Source organism: Apium graveolens, chromosome 4, assembly GCF_009905375.1.
Source record: "Apium graveolens cultivar Ventura chromosome 4, ASM990537v1, whole genome shotgun sequence".
Classification (NCBI taxonomy): Eukaryota; Viridiplantae; Streptophyta; class Magnoliopsida; order Apiales; family Apiaceae; genus Apium; species Apium graveolens.
Window position 1 is genome coordinate 160,906,561 of NC_133650.1, and position 21,422 is coordinate 160,927,982.

Genomic DNA, 21,422 nt, shown 5'->3' on the forward strand with positions numbered 1-21,422 from the left:
AAGCTAACACCTTTGAAATCAAGCCGGGCACTATTCAGATGGTGCAGAATTCTGTTTCTTTTGGAGGAGCGGCAACTGAAGACCCCAACATGCACATAAGGAATTTTGTCGAGATCTGCAGCACTTTTAAGTATAATGGCGTGACTGATGAGGCTATCAAGTTGAGGCTTTTCCCATTCTCACTGAGGGATAAGGCTAAAGACTGGTTACATTCTGAACCAGCTGGGTCAATCACTACGTGGCAAGATCTTGCGCAAAAGTTTCTGGTGAAGTTTTATCCAATGGCAAAGACTGCTGCTATGAGGAGTGCTCTTACTCAGTTTGCGCAGCAACCTACAGAATCTATGTGCGAGGCTTGGGAATGCTACAAGGAAATGTTGAGAAAATGTCCACATCATGGAATGCCGGATTGGATGGTAATCACTGGTTTTTATAATGGTTTGGGGGCTCAATCTCGGCCCATGCTCGATGCAGCAGCTGGAGGCGCCTTATGGGCTAAAAGTTATACTGAGGCGTACAATCTTATTGAGACGATGGCTGCAAATGAGCATCAAAACCCAACTCATAGGATGACATCAGGCAAGGTAGCAGGTATTCTGGAAGTTGATGCAGCCACCGCTATTGCAGCCCAGCTCCAAGCGCTATCAATGAAGGTTGATTCTTTGGCTACGTATGGAGTTAATCAAATAGCTATGGTTTGTGAGCTTTGTGCAGGTTCTCATGCTACGGATCAGTGTTCTCTTGTCAACGAATCTGTTCAGTATGTGAATAATTATCAGCGACAACAGCAGCCTGTGCCAGCGACCTATCATCCTAACAACAGAAATCATCCAAATTTCAGCTGGGAAAATAATCAGAATGCTATTCAGCCACCATATCAGCAAGGAGTGAGTAAACAGTTTAACCCACCTGGATTCCAGCAACCACAGCAGTATGCTACAAGACAATCATATCCTCAACAGGGAAGTGCAGCTGCACCTACTAGTGCTGATTTTGAGGAACTTAAGCTGTTGTGTAAGAGTCAGGCGGTTTCTATCAAGACCTTGGAAAATCAAATCGGTCAATTAGCCAATGCAGTGCTCAATCGTCAACCTGGCACTCTTCCCAGTGACACGGAAGTACCAGGCAGGAAGGAAGCTAAAGAGCAAGTCAAGGCTATTACCTTAAGGTCTGGAAAAGTAGCTGATGCTGAAAAGGCAAAAGAAGTCGAAGCTGAAGTTCGAGATGAAGAATCTAAGCAAAGGGAGAAAGCGGCTGAACCAAGGAAGACTACTGTTGAACACACTCTGCCTGAGGCTAATACAGGGGAGAAACAGCTCTATCCTCCACCACCTTTTCCTAAGAGATTGCAGCAACAAAAGCTGGATAGACAGTTCGGGAAGTTTCTGGAGGTGTTCAAGAAACTTCACATCAATATACCTTTCGCTGAGGCTCTGGAACAAATGCCTAGTTATGCGAAGTTTATGAAGACTATTCTTTCAAGGAAGGTGAAACTGGATGACCTTGAAACCGTTGCTCTCACGGAAGAATGCAGCGCGGTTCTGCAACAAAAGTTACCACCAAAACTGAAAGATCCAGGAAGCTTCACCATTCCTTGCACCATTGGCAATCTAACTTTTGACAAGTGCCTTTGTGATTTGGGAGCAAGCATTAATCTGATGCCGTTGTCGATTTTTAAAAAGCTGGACCTACCTGATCCAAAACCCACATACATGTCGCTACAATTGGCGGACCGTTCCATTACTTACCCAAGGGGCATAGTTGAGGATGTGCTCGTCAAGGTGGATAAGCTCTTCTTTCCTGCTGATTTTGTTATTCTGGATTTTGAGGAAGATAAAAAGATTCCCATAATCTTGGGGAGGCCTTTCTTGGCGACTGGCCGTACCTTGATAGATGTGCAAAAAGGAGAACTTACTATGCGGGTTCAAGATCAGGATGTGACCTTCAACGTATTCAAGGCAATGAAATTCCCTACAGAAGATGAGGAGTGCTTAAAAGTGGATGTGATTGATTCTGCGGTTACTTCGGAACTCGATCACATGCTAATGTCTGATGCATTGGAAAAGGCCTTAGTGGGGGAATTTGACAGTGATGATGAAGATAGCAACGAGCAATTACAATATCTGAACGCTTCTCCCTGGAAGCGAAAGCTAGATATACCATTTGAATCTCTTGGTACTTCTGACCTCAAGAATGCTGAAGGGAAGCTCAAACCATCAATAGAGGAAGCGCCTACCTTAGAGCTCAAACCATTACCTGAACACTTGAGGTATGCCTTTTTAGGTGATTCATCTACGTTACCTGTTATTATTTCAGCTGACCTTTCAGGTAGTGAGGAAGACAAGCTCTTAAGGATTTTGAGAGAATTCAAATCGGCTATAGGATGGACTATAGCAGACATCAAGGGGATAAGTCCCTCATATTGTATGCATAAAATTCTGTTAAAGGAAGGTAGTAAGCCAACTGTGGAACAGCAGCGAAGACTGAACCCAATCATGAAGGAGGTGGTGAAGAAAGAAATTCTGAAATGGCTAGATGCAGGCATCATTTATCCTATTTATGACAGCTCGTGGGTGAGCCCTGTACAATGTGTTCCTAAGAAGGGAGGTATCACTGTGGTCGCAAATGAAAAGAATGAGCTCATCCCTACTCGAACAGTTACAGGATGGAGAGTATGCATGGATTATAGAAAATTGAACAAAGCCACAAGAAAGGATCACTTCCCTCTCCCATTCATTGATCAAATGCTTGACAGATTGGCGGGACATGAGTATTTTTGTCTTCTGGATGAGTGTTCCGGGTATAATCAGATTTGTATTGCACCAGAGGATCAGGAAAAGACTACCTTCACTTGTCCATTTGGCACATTTGCTTTTCGTAGAGTTTCGTTTGGGTTATGTGGCGCCCCGGCCACCTTTCAGAGATGTATGATGGCTATATTCTCTGACATGATTGGAAATAACGTCGAAGTGTTCATGGATGACTTCTCCGTCTTTGGACACTCATATGATGAATGTTTGAATAATATGCGCGCCATACTCAAAAGATGCGTGGAAACTAATTTGGTGCTTAATTGGGAGAAATGTCATTTTATGGTACGTGAAGGCATTATCCTTGGGCATAAGGTCTCTAGCAAAGGTCTGGAGGTGGACAAGGCCAAGGTGGGAGTCATTGAAAATCTTCCCCCACCTAATTCAGTGAAAGGAATCCGTAGTTTTCTCGGTCATGCGGGTTTTTATCGGCGATTCATCAAGGACTTTTCAAAGATATCTAAGCCGTTGTGCAATTTACTTGAGAAAGATGTGCCTTTCAAATTTGATGATGAATGTTTGGCAGCATTCGAGACTCTCAAGGAGAGTTTGATCACGGCACCAGTTATTACAGCACCAGATTGGACAGAACCGTTTAAGATGATGTGTGATGCGAGTGACTATACGATAGGTGCAGTTCTGGGACAGCGCAAGAAAAATCTCTTCCATGTGGTCTACTATGCGAGTAAGACTTTAAATGGGGCCCAATTGAACTACACCACTACTGAGAAGGAGCTTTTGGCTATAGTCTTTGGCTTTGAGAAATTTCGATCTTATCTGCTTGGTACGAAAGTGACAGTATTCACTGATCATGCAGCTATTCGCTATCTGGTTTCTAAGAAGGATTCGAAGCCGAGACTCATTCGTTGGGTGCTTTTACTTCAGGAATTTGAGTTAGAGATCAAAGATAGAAAAGGTACCGAGAATCAAGTAGCTGACCATCTCTCTAGGTTGGAGAATCCCGATTCTACTTCACAAGATAGGACGTTAATCAATGAATCTTTTCCGGATGAGCAGTTGTTTGCAATTCAGGAGGAAGAACCATGGTTTGCAGATATTGTAAACTATCTTGTCAGCAATATAATGCCTCCCAATTTGACATCCGCGTAAAAGAAGAAGTTTCTGCATGAGGTGAAGTGGTATATGTGGGATGAACCATATTTGTTTAGACAGGGAGCTGACCAGATCATCAGGAGATGTATCCCGTTCTGTGAGACGGAGGGGATATTATGAGACTGCCATTCCACGATTTATGGTGGACACTATGGAGGTGAGAAAACGGCAGCTCGTATTCTGCAAGCAGGTTTTTTCTGGCCCACCTTGTTCAAGGATGCTCATCAGTTTGTTTTAAGGTGTGATCGTTGCCAAAGAGTGGGAAATTTGTCAAGGAAGGATGAGATGCCATTAAATGTGATGCTTGAAGTCGAGGTCTTTGATGTATGGGGAATCGATTTCATGGGGCCTTTTATCTCGTCTTACAATAATCAGTACATTTTGCTGGCAGTCGGTTATGTCTCAAAATGGGTCGAAGTTAAAGCTTTACCGACAAATGATGCAAAGGCAGTGCTAAATTTTCTTCATAAGCAAATTTTCACAAGGTTTGGAACACCTCAGGTAATCATAAGTGATGAAGGATCGCATTTTTGCAACCGTAAGTTCACTTCTATGATGCAGCGTTATAATGTGAATCATCGAGTAGCTACTGCCTATCATCCGCAAACAAATGGTCAAGCGGAAGTGTCTAACAGAGAGATAAAGCGCATTCTAGAGAAGGTTGTTTGTCCATCAAGGAAGGATTGGTCTTTAAAGCTCGATGAAGCTGTTTGGGCTTACAGAACAACATACAAAACTCCACTTGGGATGTCACCGTTTCAGTTGGTGTACGGTAAGGGATGTCATCTACCGGCGGAGCTTGAGCATAAGGCCTACTGGGCATTGAAGAAATTAAACCTGGATTTAGATGCAGCTGGTAAGAAAAGAATGTTTCAGCCTAATGAACTTGATGAATTTCGACTTCAAGCGTACGAGAATAACAAAATGTATAAGGAAAAGGTGAAAAGGTGGCACGATAGGAAGCTACATCCTAAGTTGTTTGTGCCAGGGCAACAAGTTCTGTTATTCAACTCTCGGCTCCGACTTTTTCCTGGGAAGTTGAAATCAAGGTGGTCTGGACCTTTTATAGTCAAAACTGTGTTTCCACATGGAGCGGTGGAAATTTTTGAGAATGATCCGGACCAAGCATTCAAGGTTAACGGTCAGCGGTTGAAGCACTACTATGGGGACATGGCAAACCGAGAGGTGGTTAGTGCCATTTTGTTGACTACATGAGAAAGGAACGGAACGTCAAGCTAATGACGAAAAAGAAGCGCTGCGTGGGAGGCAACCCATGAATTGTTGTTACAGGAACCCTTAGAAGTTAATAACCTATCCAAAAACACAAAAAAATCAGAAAACAGGGGCTGAAAAAAAAAATTCCAGAGACCCTCTGCGCGCCCGCGCAGCTATGCTGAGCGGCCGCGCAGCTTGCTGCGCGCCCGCGCAGAAATGCTGAGCGGCCGCGCAGGGGTCGAGTTCCAGAAATTTTTTTACAGTTCAGAAAAAAAAAACAAAAAAAAACAAAAAAAAAACAAACAAAAACACAAAAACCCATTACAGCCCATAAACCCACGAATTCTTTTCCCATTACCCCATGATTTTATCCCTCAACCCCACTCCTAATCTAATTTAACCTACTCCACACCCTATATATACATACACCTATCCTACATATCTCCCACAACTTCCTACACTTAAACCCTCTCATAAACATCAAAAATCAGTTCTTACACAGTTTTATTCACAAATCAATGGCACCCAAGAGAGCACGCACTATTGATAGCAGCAGCACAGTTCCTACTGCTGATTCATCAAGGGGTACTGTTGCAAGGCCTCGGTTAACTGACAGAGTCGCGGAGGAGGAGTACACTAGGCTGTTGGGGAAGCCAATTCTGAAAGAGAGGGGGTTTTTACCATCAGGGAGGGATGGTGAGTTGTTGCCCATGATTGCAGAGAAGGGGTGGATAGCTTTTTGTGAGTCACCCGAAGCAGTACCGATGAGTGTTGTTCGCGAGTTCTACGCGAACGCGAAGGCTGAAAAGAATGGGTTTTCTGTAGTTCGGGGGCTGACGGTTGATTATCATCCTGCGGCGATTCGCCGAGTGATTGGACAGCGAGAGAGGAAGCCCGAGGAGGAGAACTGGAATGAAAAGACTGCTGAGGATTTTGACTTGGATTTGATTTGTGCGACTCTCTGTCGACCGGGCACAGTTTGGAACCGCAGTCCAGCCAATAATGAGTATCGTCACTTTCCGGCTATCGCCATGAACAGGTATGCCCGTGCATAGAACGCATTTATATGTGCTAATATTTTGCCTTCTTCACATGCACACGAGGTCACAGTTGAGATAGCACAGTTGTTGTGGGGAATTCTGAATGAGGAATACTATGTGGACCTTGGTGAGTTTATCTACCAAGGAATTCTGAAGTTTTTGAGGGGAGCAAAGCATATGAACATCCCTTATGCATCCACGGTTACAAAGCTATGCCGTGCAGTAGGAGTGAACTGGCCGGCTCATGAGCAGTTGCAGTTGCCAGCAGCTCCTATAGATTCTGGCACTCTGAATGGGATGCAGGAGTGGACCGGTGGTGAGCCTGAGGAGCATGGGCTGGGTTATCGTCTTCCAGGAGGGCGTCCAGCACGACGTGCTACTATGGCCAGGCCAGGGCGTGGTGAGGCTAGTTCTTCGAGAGCTCAGGAGGGTGTTGGGATGGGTGATGCCCAGTATAGGAGGCTTTCACGGCGGATGGATGCCATGTATGAGACGCAGAGCTGGTTTGCTCAGGAGCTCACTCTTGCGTTAGGGACTGCTTTTCGAGGCCTTGGAGCTGATATCCAGTGGCCAGTTTTTGGTGAGGACTCTGCATACCCGCCGCCTGATACTCCACCCACTGAGGGTGATGATGATGATGACTCCGAGTAGGTATACCCTGTGTTCCTTTCTACTACCTTCACTGGGGACAGTGAAGATTTTAAGTTTGGGGGTGGTAGTTAAGGAATATTTTGTGTGTGTCATATAGTTGCATATTCATGATAGTTAGTTCATATAGTTGCATAATTTTTGCCATATAGTTTTTATATATAGCTTTATTTGTTTGTCATATCATATAGCTCATGCATATACCATGATCCCTTTTGCAATGATTTATTGACTGAATTGTGATATTGATGCGAGTGTAGTGATAGCATTAAAGTGATATTAAGTTGTGTAGGTTGATATGCATGCTAGAAGAACTTGTATTGTCACTAAGTCTTAGAGAATGCTGAAGGACTAGATTGTTGTTATGATCTGATTATTTTCGAGGATAATCTATTTATTATGCTTAGAATTTGATAATAGGTTCTTAGTGGTAAAGGCATGAAAAAGAAACAAAAAAATGGAGTAAAATGGAATTTGTTGCTAGTTGTGGCTAGGCGTCAAATGGCTAGTAGCCGGCTCGCATGTTATGCGAGTAGTCTAGGGTTGAGCAAGATGGAGCGAAACGCACTTGCTCAGAGTTAAAAAAAAAAATTGTGTAATTGATCAAGAGTGGGCTCTTTGGTATTCGAGTTATTAAGTTCTTAGGGGACTTTGTGCCTAGTGACCTAAGGCTTTTAGAGTCTGGGATCCGCTAACCTAACGCTCGTTACATGGATACCATTGTATAAGTCTTTTGTGGACCTCACTCATTGCACGGTCAAATAAGCATTTGAGTTGTAAATAAAAAGCATGATTCCGTAGTAAGCTCCAAAGTTCTTGTAGTGTTGTATATCACTTTGTGCCTAGAATTTTTATTCTTTGTATAATCGTAGGATTGCCTTGAGGATAGTCTAGTCATAGTAATTGGTCTAGTTCCGAAGCATATCTGTTAAGCATTTGTACACACCACGTTTCTGGCGGTATGTCCGTTTGCATGAGTTTCTTGATCTTTAGTGTCTAACTGCATTCGTTGAGACGTGACAATTTGGTTGGTTAATTGTAGTAAGGGGGATCGTTGCATTTTCATATAGATTGCATTCATGCATATTTTTATTTGTTTTTGAGTCTGTGACGCTTGAGGACAAGCATCGATTTAAGTTTGGGGGTGTGATAAGTGGCATTTTATACCACTTAGAACGTCTTAAAATGGCTTAAATTGGTGTCTTGAAATCAAGTATTTTGTGTATTTGATGCGTTTTTCTAGTGTTTATGCATTTCAGGGTATTAGTTACATTTCGAAGGAGGAATCATCAAGAATAAGCCTTGGCATGTGTTCACCATTGCGAGAGGAAAAGAACGGGCAGATTACGGCGAAGAAACGGAGCAAACCTGGAAATTTTCCAGTAGGGTCCTGCGCGCCCGCGCAGCAATGCTGAGCGGCCGCGCAGCAGCCTTGCGCGCCCGCGCAGAAATGCTGAGCGGCCGCGCAGGGTCGGGGAAAATAATATATTGTTTTAGACTTCTACTTCTGTTTGGCTTCCAACTTCTATGTAATCTGAGTTTTATGGGACTATTATATAAGTAGATTTGAGACGTTTTTCACAGAGTATTAAGAGGGGATTATGTTTTAGATTGTGTTTTGCAAGAAGCGAAGGAGATAAGGAAGAAGACCGATTTAGCACAGCAACGAAGAGGAACATATATTCTTGTGATTCTTGTTTCGTTGTAACGTTGGATGCTAGTTTTCTTGCTTTGACTTATTTACTCTTGTGACGTACTCTGTTTTAATATAATTAGTTTAGTTGTTATTTTCTTGTGTTCGTTTATCATGATTTCATATGAACCCATGATGGCGATAAGTTCTATTATGGGCTAATCGTGATCATGGGGTAGCAACGGATTTATTATGGAATTCTTTAGTTAATTGTTTAATACTTTAGTGTGTGATGATTGCATGATATCTAGTATTGGTTGTGCGTATTTGTCTTATGTGCGTCGCGAACATATAAGATAGGGTGTTAATCTCTTGTGAAGCAACGGTGGATCTTGAGATTTAGAACTTGCCATGCTAGCATAGGTTCATGTACATTGTGCATGATTAGTGGGTAACTCTAACAGTTTTATTTGCCCTATGTAATCAAAAGGAATAACTTGTGCTTAAATCGTTGTGTTGTCAATTTCTGTAGACATATAGGAACTCAACATAATTGATGACTATTCAATTTCTATCTTAATTGTGGATGTTTGGTAGAATGGTATTAGTACAATGAAAGTTGGCTTTTATCAGTTTTGTGTTATTCGATTAATATCATCACTGTCACATGCTAAAGGTAATAACTATGGCTATAGAAGGAAGTAATAATGAAGTTGTGATCTCATGAGTGTTTTATTATTGATAAATTGAAGTGTTAGTTAAGTGGTTAATTAAGTAGTTAATTATAGTTAATATTTAATCAACAATTTTAAGTGTTATTATCTTAACATTGAGAAGTAATCATACATTGGTGAGTGAGTTAAATTAGACAATAAATTAGTCTGAGTCTCTGAGGGAACGAACTAGAAAGTATTCTATATTACTTGCGAACGCGTATACTTGCGTGAATATTAGTGCGTGATTTCGCCCTAACAATGATCAGTATTTACAGAATTTAATCTCTTTGTGAATTCTGTGCTTAATTGAAAAATGTGTTTAAGTACTGACTGTTGTCTGATATATGTTTCTAAACTCTGATAAGTGATATGTCTGTTTAAGTAACTATTCAATCCTATGATGATAACTGTGCTAGATGCTGAACTAGTAGTCTTCAATAAACAAGGGATCCCATGTAAGAAGTAATTATTTTTGTGGAAATCTATTGACACAGGCAAATTCTGATAATTAAGCTTAGTTAAGTTTACTTTGTCTATCTTATTACTAAGTCACAAACTAGAATAATGCTACTCATCTGTTAAGTTCTGATGCTAGTAAATCTGTTAAATGTACTAAGTGCTGATAAACCTCACTTATCAAAAGAAAAAGCAAAAGAATCAAGGATTAAAAATCAGGTACTCCTTTGAGATCTAGAGTAAAAATGTGGAAGGGAAGACCCAAGTGCATTGCTGGTATTAAGTAATATGCATCAGAAAAGCAAATAAAATATTTTCTTGGTGACTTTTCACACTCTATGATTACTGGAGAAATACTCTAATAATAGCATAAATTCTGATAAGCAGTCGTGACTCACTTACACTGAGAAGCCACTGTAAAATGGAATTCAAAAATATGCATAAAATTAGCACACAATAGTTGAGGTGGACTCATGTATGAACTCATTCAACAGTAGATTTCAAAATAATGACAGCTCTTTAGCAAAGTGTTAGTTATGCCTTATTTCTAAGATGTACTGAAGTGAATCAGACTTTACTCTTTATCTGATATTTAGCTTAATGCACACACTAATCACTTCATATGAATGATGAAAATCACTGTGGTGATCTATGTTGTTTTAGATGAACAGTCATTATGTCACATTGCACAAATTCTGAGGACAAGTTCTAATTACATATTCTGATGATTAAGTTCTGAAGAATATAAACCAGAATTTGTGAGAGGACTTACTAAATAGGCATTTCTTTTTCGAGTTAAGAAATTATGTTCTGATGACTGTTAAGTTCTGATATAAGTCTAAGTTCTGATATTAACGTATGATTCCTTACTTGACTTATTTGTGGATAAAATTTGGAAACAGTCTCAGTTTAAACCTGAATATGTTGAAGTGGAAGATTAATAGTCACTATGGTTAGGGTTAGTGGTACTCGTACTTGAACAGTCAACTTTTACTTGCTTCTTGTGCGCATTAAATCATGTTTTCCCTTTCCAATGAATGTTTTTCTTTTTCCAAGTCTGGGGAGACGAGGTAGAATTATTTCTACCTGTCAGCTTTAAATTTCTTTACGTCTCCTGGCATTCTCTTTCCTATATAAGCAACCACTTCACATCAGCCTTCCCATCAAATCTTTTCTCACAAACTCACCTTACCTTCATACTTTTTCTTTCAAAAACACCATGGTCAGATACAACATGTTTTTGAACTACGAAACCTTCAATATGAAGCTAAGTTGTGCCGATTGGCAGCAGGAATGGCACGTCACTGCCATTCCTGATGAGATATGGGACTCTGTTCCACAGGAGGTTCTCACTCACCTCCTATTCTTCTATATGGATTACCATCGCCATCTGGAGCGATTGGAGGAGGAAAGGCTGGAAGCTCTCCGCCAGCAAGAGCGAATCATTCGACTCGCCATTCTGTTTATCGAGAGTAGGAAGAAGAAATGATTTATTTTCTTCTTCCTATTTTTCTTCATCATCAGCCTTGCCCTGCTTCTTGAGCTAGGACAAAGGCTGTTGACGTTAGGTTTAGCAGCTTAGGGAAATCTTGTATAAGTTCTGATATAATTTCAATTTCATGAACGTATTATCTTGATATATTAATCAAATTTATTTTTGTTTCAAGCTTTTGTCTCTGAGATAATTTGTAATGCATTGGTAAATCCTGATAAATAATCATATTCTGATGACCACGTAAATTCTGTTTTAATTTAAGTTCTGATTTTCCTTTATCAGTACTTACTCATCTGATTTATTTTGGTCATTTTCACTCAAATTTATTTTCAGAATATTGATGTTGCAGTGAGAAATAATTAAATAAGTGGGAAAGGTTTCAATTTTGAATTAAAACTGTTTCACCGTCATTAATGGAATAACTGGGTAAGTGGAACGGTTTTTCCTTGAAAAACTGCAAGTGGGTAAGTAATGATTACTGTTTTCTCGAGCCCAGTAACTATCCGTTATTACTGCATGTCTGACAGGTGTCCAACGGTAACATTTTTTTAGTATAAGTAAGAGAGAGAGAGAGGACTTTTTAATCCTTTATTTCCCTTCATACTTTTTCTCTCTACTTGCTTTTACTCTCCTTCTTCATCTAACGTTGGTTTTTCATACAGACATTTTATCAAACACCTAACAGGCACTCTTAAATCTCAATTTTTCACATGGCACCTAAGGATTTAATCATTGAGGGAGCTAAATTTGTTCCAAACAACTATGCTGCAATTCTTGATCATGCTGAAGCTCCATCTGAATTGCATTTTGTGCAAGATCTTCTTGCACACAGTGAGATTGGGTATGCATTGACCCAGCCTTCAGTCTTTTCGAGCCAACAAGTTCTGACATTTTGGCGGACTGGGCACTTTGATAATGGTGGTACACATGGCACTCCCAGTATTCTTTTCGAAGTGGGTGATTCTTCATATGCAGTCACTCCTGGTACAATACGCAAGGCTCTACATCTCCCAGAAGGATGTACCTTTTCAATTCCAGAGGAATCAGCTCTTCAGGAGTTAATGACCAATTTGGGGTATGAACAGAGTTTGGCAAAGCTTGGGCAGTTGAAATGGGCTCATATCAGAAGAGAATGGAGCTTCTTCTTCGACTGCATCACTAAAGCTTTTGGGAACAAGTGTTCGAATTTTGATGTTATCCCTATTATGAGTCAGCACATCGGGTATGCTATTATTAACCAAACTCATTTTGATTTTGCAACTGCTATAATTGGTTTTATTGGGGATAGGATGACAGAGGATAGGAATGTTGTTTACTTTTCTAGATTCTGTCAACTTATATATACTTTTTGTACTGATGAACCTCAACTAATTAGTACCTCAACCCCACCTTTTAAAGTTGCAAAACGATACTTTAATGACCTGGTAAATGCTGACACTAAGAAATCAGTGATTAGACCTTTACAGATTCCTCAGTCTGTAAAACAGATCTTAGTAAATGCTGATCCTGATACTTATAGATCTGTTTATTCTGATGTCCAACCAACAACAACCTTCCAAACACCACAACAACCATCAACACCTACCACTCATTCTACTCAACCAACCCTCAGGCAATATATCAAATCCTATCTCTCCACTTCACAGACAGTTCAACCCTCAACATAAGTACCTACTGTGAAGCCTTCATCTTCCAAGCCAAAGAGGACAAAGATTGTTCCTCAAACACCTCAAAAGAGAAGGAAGATTGCTTTGAGAGATGAATATGATACTGAGGAACGGGTTCCTTCTTTAGAACCTGTTGTTAAAGAAGCTGAGACAGTGATTTCTTAGAAGGATTCTGGAATTGGGGGATCTAGGCTTCTCAAGAGGCTTAGAAGAATGACAGTTCCTGACACTCCCAAGGAATCAACATCTTCCAAGAGATACAAGAAACAGAGGGCAAAAAGACCTGTTTCAGATGATGAAGCAGCAGCAACTCAGGAAGGGGATCAGGAATCTCTGATCTCACAAGAAAAGGAATTTGCTAAAGTCACTTCTTCTCCATCAACTCCATCTTAGGAAGCTGTTTCTGAAAAGGTCAACACACCATCTGTATTTCCTGTTGATCCAGGCACAAGTGCTGATATTAATGTTCACAACTTGGTTGTGCCTGAATTAATTCTGTTAGAAGCTCCAACAACATATAATCCATCAACAACACCTGTTACTGATGCTGTTCAAACTCCAGAGTTCTCTACTACACCTTCTCTGCATCTAGATGTTGATGATCAGAATATAGGTGAGCATCAGGATATGGCTGTTGATCAGAACTTAGAACCAGATCAGTAATTAGAGGATGCTGAAGCCTCCATTGCTACTCACACTGTTGTTTTATCAGAAGATACTGATTCTGTAAGTTCTGATGCTGCAAATGCTGGAGATACTGGTGGTGCTGCTCCAAATGCAGATGCTGATGCAGCAGGTCCTTCAGGACATGCTCCTCAACAAACTATTCATAAGTCTGAACTTGTTAAGAAGTTTGTTACCAGAGAAGCACCAGTGCCTTGGAGTGAAACTCCTACAGGACAGGAGTGGACTAAGGAATGGAACTCAGTTTCCTGTGTTCCAAATGAAAAGCATCTTGCTGAGCACTTGACTAAAGCTGATGAATTGTTAAATTCTGATGATTTCAAAACTCAGCTTAGAGTCACTGCATTGAGTACTAAACATCTACAAGGTCTTCATTCAACTACTCATGCAGAGCTACACAAGATTCAGGAAGAATTCATCAAACAGGAACAAGTTCAAAAGATTGATAAGAAAAAGTTCTTCCGACCTACCTTTGACAGGATTGCTTATATTGAGAAGACTCAAGAGAAACAATAAGCTCAGATTAATGATATTCTGAAAAATCAAGCTTCTCAGCAATCTCAACTTATTGAAATCCAAGCCTCAGTGGAATTGCTTGTCTCTCTTCTGCTTCCTGCTGATGCCAAAAAAGGGGAGAAAGTAATTAAGTCCAAATACAAAACTGACAAGACACTGAAAGGAAAGGATGATGAAAAGGATGATCAAGAAAACCCTGGAATGGGTAGAGGTCATAGTCAAGGTAGAGGTTTCACATCAAGAAAAGCTGAAATCACAAGTCACAGGACAAGTTCTGATACTGAGAAAAGAATTAGTTCTGCTGCTGGTAAAAGAATAAGTTCTGATGAACTTTTAGATCTTGATGAAGAAATGTCAAGACAGTTATTTCTTCAGGAAAATCCAGGAATGGACTTGGAGAGTTTAATGGAAGAAGAAGTCAGACTTAAATCAGAAAAAGCCATATCTAAATCTGAAGCTTCTGGTAAAAAGACACTTCCAAAACTCGAAGGCATTGTGATAAAAGAAAGGACAAATGCTGAAGCAACATTGGCTAAATCACAACCGCAGATAGATCCAAGATCCAAGGGTAAAGAAAAGGTTGGTGAACCTATCAAGGTTTATGTGCCTCCTGAGAATGAAGAAATCACTGATGAAAAGGATGATCTTGCTCTGACTTCAAGAAAAGTTCTTAAATCAACCTCTGACATGGCTCAAGTTGTTCAAAGTCAAGATAAAGTAAGTTCTGATATTTCAAAGAAGCAAGTAACTTCTGACACAGCTCAAGTTAACTTGATATCAGAAGATAGACCAAAGACACTCCTACCAGGATTCACTAAAGCAAAACAGACTCAACCTTTGAAGACTGCTGCAAGTGGTTTTGATGCAAGAGTAGTTACTGGAAAGGAAGCAAGAGATAAAACTGGATCGGGAAGTGCTGATGAAAGAAGAATACAGAACACTACCAATGATCCAACTTCCTTGAGTGAACCAGGTATTGGAGCAACTCCTGAGAGATTGAATCAACTAGAGTCTGTACAAATGGTTTACCATACCTACTTGAAAGAACACATCTTGTTGTACTTCATGAAAGATGGTAGGGTTTATCATATAAGGCAAAATGCCATTCCATTGAAGTATTTTGAAGAATTGGAGCATGTACTATTCTTACTTCAAGTGGATGACAGATTGACAGGAAGTGCTGCAAACTATTTGAAGGATCAGATTCAGAGACAGAAAAAGCTTTATTTTGTTAAGTCTGACAGCACATATGTTCCAAAGTACAGAGATCGCAAGGATGATATAGTTGAAATGAAGCCCAACACTGCTAAAATTATAACTACCTTTCTAGGTTACAGGGCTGTGGAATTTAATCTTGAGTCTGATAAAGCTTATTTGATCAGACTGGATCAGGATATAAGAAAAGCACAGATTAATGATCTCAGGACTGCAATCTTTCAAATTGGTGAAGATACTGCAGAGCTTAAAGATGCTAAAAGGAGGATGATTGATGAACTTAGATATGCTGAGAGATGTTTGTTGAAGAACTATCTCAGAACAACTCCTGACATCAGGGAGATCAGAAGATGAAGCCAAGTCAAGATCTACAACTGATTAAATTCTGATATTTGTACAGACTGAAGCTGTTATCAGAAGTTAAATGTTGGTAAAGCTTTAAGGACTGTAAGTTGTAGTTATCTAGTCTAATTCTCATGCATTTGTACTTAATGTTTTTGACATCATCAAATATCTGTTAAACTTGTATATTATGCTAATTTACAAGTTGGGGGAGATTGTTAGATATATTTGATAATGTCATGACTAATATGATTTATGTTTAGTTTTCAGATCTTACTTAACAGGACAAATCAGTATTTAACTGGGAATCAGTACTTATACTGGAAGTCAGGACTTAAGGATATCAGTACTTATATTATCAGGAGATAATCATCAGAAGATGGATATCAGAACTTAAGTGTTGAAGGACGTTCAGATAAGGACAGTAGCTGATTAAAGGAAAGAAGATCGAGATAAACATAAGAAGAGATATGCATGAAGAAGGAATTCTATGAAGAATAGAATACTTGGAAGAAAAGATATCTGATTGATATATTTTAGGAAGCAGAATTATATTCCATATCAATTAGCGATTATCTTGTAACTGTATAGTATATAAATACAGACATAGGGTTTACACTATAAGTGTTATTATATTCGATAAGATTATTCATTGTAACCCTAGCAGCTCTCGTGATATTTGTTCATCACTGAGAGGTAACAGTTCCATACTGTAACAGAGTTTATTGTTTCAATAAAGTTTGTTTTCTGTTACTTGAAATATTAAAAGTTCGATTTGATTGTATTATATACTGTATTCACCCCCTCTACAGTGTGTGTGACCTAACAATACACATTCTACTTATTAAACTTAAATGATCTTCAACAATTTTAATTAATCAATGATACTCCTGAAACATACTTCACAAAATAATAAATTTTATAGTATTTTAATTGCAAAATATATGCGGTCTCCAAGGTTTCCGACGAAAAAGTGGTCTTCATAGAATTTTCCTCATTATGTATGTATGTGTATATATATATATGGTAAACACGCATAAAAATAATAATACTATATATTTTAATTAGTAATATTATTTTTTTTTAAAATTTAAATAGCTTTTAGATTAAAATATCAAATTATATCCTTATTATATAAGGAGAATTTATCCAAATTTTTGTTAATTATTATTATCTCTGTACTAACAATTTAATATGACTGTTAGTTGTTTTTGCAAATATATATGTATATATATATATAATTATTATCAAATCATACCATATAAAAATTGTAAATAAACAATTTTTTTTATCATAAATAACCTGCAACCTACCCTTCGGGTGCGCACTAGGTAAACCCTACGGGCTCACGTAGATTCGAACCTGTGACCCAGAGGATAATTATCTCCTATTTAACCAACTGAGTCAACCCTTGCGGGCGTAAATAAACAAATTTTGCATCTAAAAAATTACAATTTAATTTTTTTTTTAAATACTACCATATTAAAAACAAATCCGTGCATCGGGTTACAAACTTGGGGGAAAACTATTTTGAAACACAGAACATAGGTAATTCGTCTTTTTATTGCTCAGTCGATGGAATATTAGAAAAATTGAAAATTATCGATTACAGGCCAGGTATTTAACACCACCTTATCTTCCCGACAAGTTACGTCTTAGTTTACCTTTTTTCAATATAAAGCCTCAAGCCACTAATTTAGCAACCCAAAAAAATAAAAGGCAGCGAGTAATAGGCCTGTCAACGAGAAAGGATGGGGAGAACGATTAAGAAACACACATCTCATTAGCAAATAATGCACAAGGCAAAGTACCAATCTTACAAGTGCTCTTCTAATACATCACACTGCTAGCAAATTGAAGAAAAAGAAATTTGTAAACTGAGACGACGCACCATTATCCTCTTAGTTCAACTGGCACTCACATATAACGAGCAGACAACCACTAATAATAGCTTAAGCCTAGCACACATGAATGATTAGCTGCTAAAATGTTTGTATACATATGAAACTGAAGCAGATCCAGAGTCCGCCCATCTTGCTGGGAAGTTTAGCAGCACTTTGTTTAGTCACTCTTACCCTGTTGAGCACCAATCTCTTGCAAAAAATGTTCTGCCTCCAATGCCGCCATGCATCCTGAATCAAGTGGGATAAAATAAATTAGTGATTGTACTTAGATTGCTCGTATAGCTAAAATACCAAATCCTATACTAATTAGAACTAGACCAGCATTTGAATTATTAAAAAGAAGGGTTATATATTGTGATGATGAAAAAGAGGACTACAAGTACTGAATGGGCAACGTTCTGACCCCTGATTACTATACTGAATGGATAAAGTCTTAAATCCAGATTAATTTTACACTTGGACCAGAGCGGGAGGAGAAATTTTGTAGAATGCTAGTGACTGCAACAATTTACTTTGCAAGGGTGACCAAATTTGTGAATGTCAAAACAATGGTGTGCCATAAATGTGTATATTTAATAACCGGAGACCAAAAAATAGCCGCAGATTCAGTTCACATCAGATATAGGTTGTCCTAGCTAACAAATAATTTGTGAAAGATAAGTTGATCAGAGTTTCTTCCTCTACTCAGTTTGATTAACCAAAAGGTTACCATTCTCGCATCTTCCTACAAACCTAGTAATTCAGGTTTCAGGGTGTGGCCTTGCTCTAGTCTCTCTCCTCTCTCAATATCTATTACAAGTAGACGAGTACAACAGGAAGGCAGCACTTACTAATCTAATATGTAGATTACCATGGACAAGATAAAAAATTCAATTCTATGTAGCAAATTGAACACAAACATCCAGTAAAAACATAAATCAAAGCAAACAAAAGAACAAAACTCACCACTTCCAGCCGCAGTAATAGCCTGCCTATACTTCTTATCCTGAACATCCCCAGCAGCAAAAACCCCCTTGACTCTTGTCTTAGTAGTCCCTGGCTCCGTCACAACATACTTATCAGAATGCAACTCCAACTGCCCATCCAAAAACTTGGTGGCAGGTTCATGCCCAATCGCAAAAAACAACCCGGAAACCTCCAAATCCGAGAGCTCCCCACTCACAACATTCCTGACCTTCAATCCAGCCAAATTCCCCTTGTCCCCTCCTCCATACGCCTCCACAACCTCCGAATTCCAAACAACCTCAATCTTGGGATTACTCAAAGCCCTGCTCTGCATAATCTTGGACGCCCTAAACTCACCCCTCCGATGCAAAATAAAAACCTTAGAGCCATACTTAGTCAAAAAATTAGCCTCCTCCATAGCCGAATCGCCTCCACCAATGACCGCCAAGGCCTTATTCCTAAAAATAGGCGCAGCGCCATCGCACACAGCACAAGCCGAAATGCCCTTATTCCAAAACCCCCCTTTCCCATCCCCGGACCCCGGGAAACTCAACCGCTTGGCCACAGCACCCGTGGCAATTATAACAGTTTCCGCAACAACCTTTTTACTATCCGTAAACACATTAAATGGATGCGAAGAGAAATCAACTTTACATACCGTCTCCGTAAAGATCTGAGTTCCGAAACGAACAGACTGACTACGACACCGATCCATGAGCTCAATTCCAAGAATGCCATCAGGGAAGCCTGGGAAATTCTCAACATCAGAGGTTGTTGTAAGCTGTCCACCTGGCGCGATGTCATTGGCCATCCAGCCTTCGAAGAGAACGGGTTTGAGCTCGGCTCTGGCAGCGTAGATGGCGGCGGTGTGGGCGGCGGGGCCACTTCCGATGATGCATACGTTTGTTTTTAGGGTTTCTAGATTGTTCTCCATGGGTAGTGTTCGGTCGGAGAAAATGATTGATTAATTGAATGAATGTGTGGATGAAATGTAGGAGATGTAAAGTGAAGATGTATAAAAAGTACTTGTGTGTTTGTGTTGTGTAGGAATAGGCGGGAGAGGTGGCTATTTATAGGACACTTTAGGGGGCTCCTTTTTCTTTTTACACCTGGTTCCAAACTTAACACGTTTTTATTTTAGCGCCAAAATGGAGACTGGAGGGTCTTGGTGGGGAAAATGAGTACACCTTGTGTCGGTGACTGTTAGGAATCTAAAATAATTTACGTATTAATCTATTTTTTTATCAATAAATTTAAGAGAAATTGTCAACAATATTAATTTTGGGTAATTATTTACGACTCTACTATCTTACTTAACATCTTGCAAATTTACTATCTTTCTAAACATACAAACAATTAAATTGCAAAAATATCATCTTCATCTGTCCATTCATTTTTTTAACTTCTCTGACCACATCAATCTCCGCTCCTTCCTCCCCTCTCTCCTCCTACGCCTCCGATCCAATCTTCTCCGTCTTCCTCTCTTCCGATTTCAACTCCACTTCCTTCTCCTTTGCCGCTCTCTCCACCTGAACCTCCATCACCCGTGCTGAAAAACTCCTACACACCATTCGCAATCTCGAAACTCTCCTCCTTTGCTCTCAAGTTCTCTCTCACCATACTCATATCCTCTCTTAGCTCTCTAATCTTCACCAAGCTGATTCCTCTCTCTCATCTCCGATCTTCTCTCTCTATTCTCCACTCCTCGCTTTTACATCTCTGCTCCGAGATATCCGAGCCGAATAAGGTGATCAAATCGAAGACTACACGCCTTTCCAATTTACATTCTACTGTTTTACATTTACGGTCGATTATTCGGTTACTTAGGTTATCGAGGAAATTGAGGGGGTTGATAAGTGTGGAGAGTTTGGATTTGTCGAAATGTGCTCAATTGTATCACGAGGTTATGAGTTTGTTTAATAAGAGTGAATTAGTTGATTTTGGGTTGCCTTTTGTGTTATTAGTACTGGCCCCGCAGAAACATTTATTTTTCGTCATTTGCAGTCATTTGGGTAATTTATTTTGCAACTAAATATAATTTTCAACATATTTTTTTTCAAATTTGCATTGATTGCATATATGATTGCGAGCAGTTGCAGATATGGTATGCAAACTCCGTATTTTTTCAAATATTTTTTGACAATTGGTATTTTTGTAATTTGTTTTAAAAAATGACAGTATTTTTACAAAAATTTTGTAAAGCTTGAATATTTATGAGAAAAGCCCAAGTTTTAACTTTGGGCTAGAAAAAAATCGATATAAATAATAAACTAGTAGTCCCGGATTTTTAAATAAACATTTTCACTAATTTAAGGGCCACAATGAACACTTTTATAATACATAGACAAATAAGTATATGGATGCTTGAGTTTTAAAAGCTCATTAAACCTTATTTTAAGTATGTTCGTATCATTTTTCCAAATATTATCTTAGATTTTCATCAAATATTAATTTGTTATCGGCGCAGTTATCGTTCAAAAAATATTGGTTCCAATATTCTGTAATTCTTAATTAGAACTATACACTCCAACAAATGATAAGAACGAGTATTTTTTAAAAATAGTTAATCTTTACAAGATAAGAGATCTAGGTTTATGTGTATATTTTTTGCAAAAATTACAATTTTATGGATTTCTGAAAATGTACATATATTTAAACATATTCTAAATATTCATTTGGACATTGCACAGTTTACTAAATAACTTCAGTAATTAGTTAGCCGAAAGCACAACTGGTAAATAACAGAGACTCCTACAATATATGAATAAAGTAATAAATATAAAAGAAATAAGATTGTGGTTGAGAATATTTCATTTTCCATGGTAAATTTTAAATAAGAATATACTGTGTTGTTATTTGAAATTTCCAAATTTGTAAAATCTTTATATATGTTGAATTTGTTTGATACCCCTAAGTATATACTCACTCACATAACATGGTGAGTACAACTAGGTTTTTAATGTGAAAGGGAGCATTATTGTAATAACATAATTTATTTTAAAAAATTATAACTATGATATTAA

At 38.9% G+C, this 21,422-nt stretch overlaps 1 protein-coding gene and 1 non-coding gene across 2 annotated transcripts; both read right to left on the reverse strand.

The window, feature by feature from the left end:
* Positions 1-296: 296 nt before the first annotated feature.
* On the reverse strand, positions 297-403 carry LOC141722526 (small nucleolar RNA R71). Its single transcript, XR_012575542.1, has one exon. It is a non-coding gene; the product is annotated as a small nucleolar RNA R71 (small nucleolar RNA).
* Positions 404-17,314: 16,911 nt separating this feature from the next.
* LOC141720398 (thioredoxin reductase 1, mitochondrial-like) lies at positions 17,315-19,454 on the reverse strand. The gene is made up of 2 exons (XM_074522788.1): positions 18,400-19,454; positions 17,315-17,682 (listed from the first exon to the last, which is right to left on the reverse strand). The coding sequence occupies exons 1-2, from the start codon at positions 19,331-19,333 to the stop codon at positions 17,612-17,614; spliced, it is 1,005 nt and encodes a 334-aa protein (XP_074378889.1). The 5' UTR covers positions 19,334-19,454; the 3' UTR covers positions 17,315-17,611.
* Between the last annotated feature and the right edge of the window lie 1,968 nt (positions 19,455-21,422).

Coding starts and splice junctions, on each gene's coding strand:
- LOC141720398 (XM_074522788.1), bottom strand. CDS start 19,333: ATGGAGAACAATCTAGAAACCCTAAAAACAAACGTATGCATCATCGGA. Junction 17,683..18,399: donor TATTACTGCGGCTGGAAGTG/GTGAGTTTTGTT, acceptor CACTTGATTCAG/GATGCATGGCGGCATTGGAG.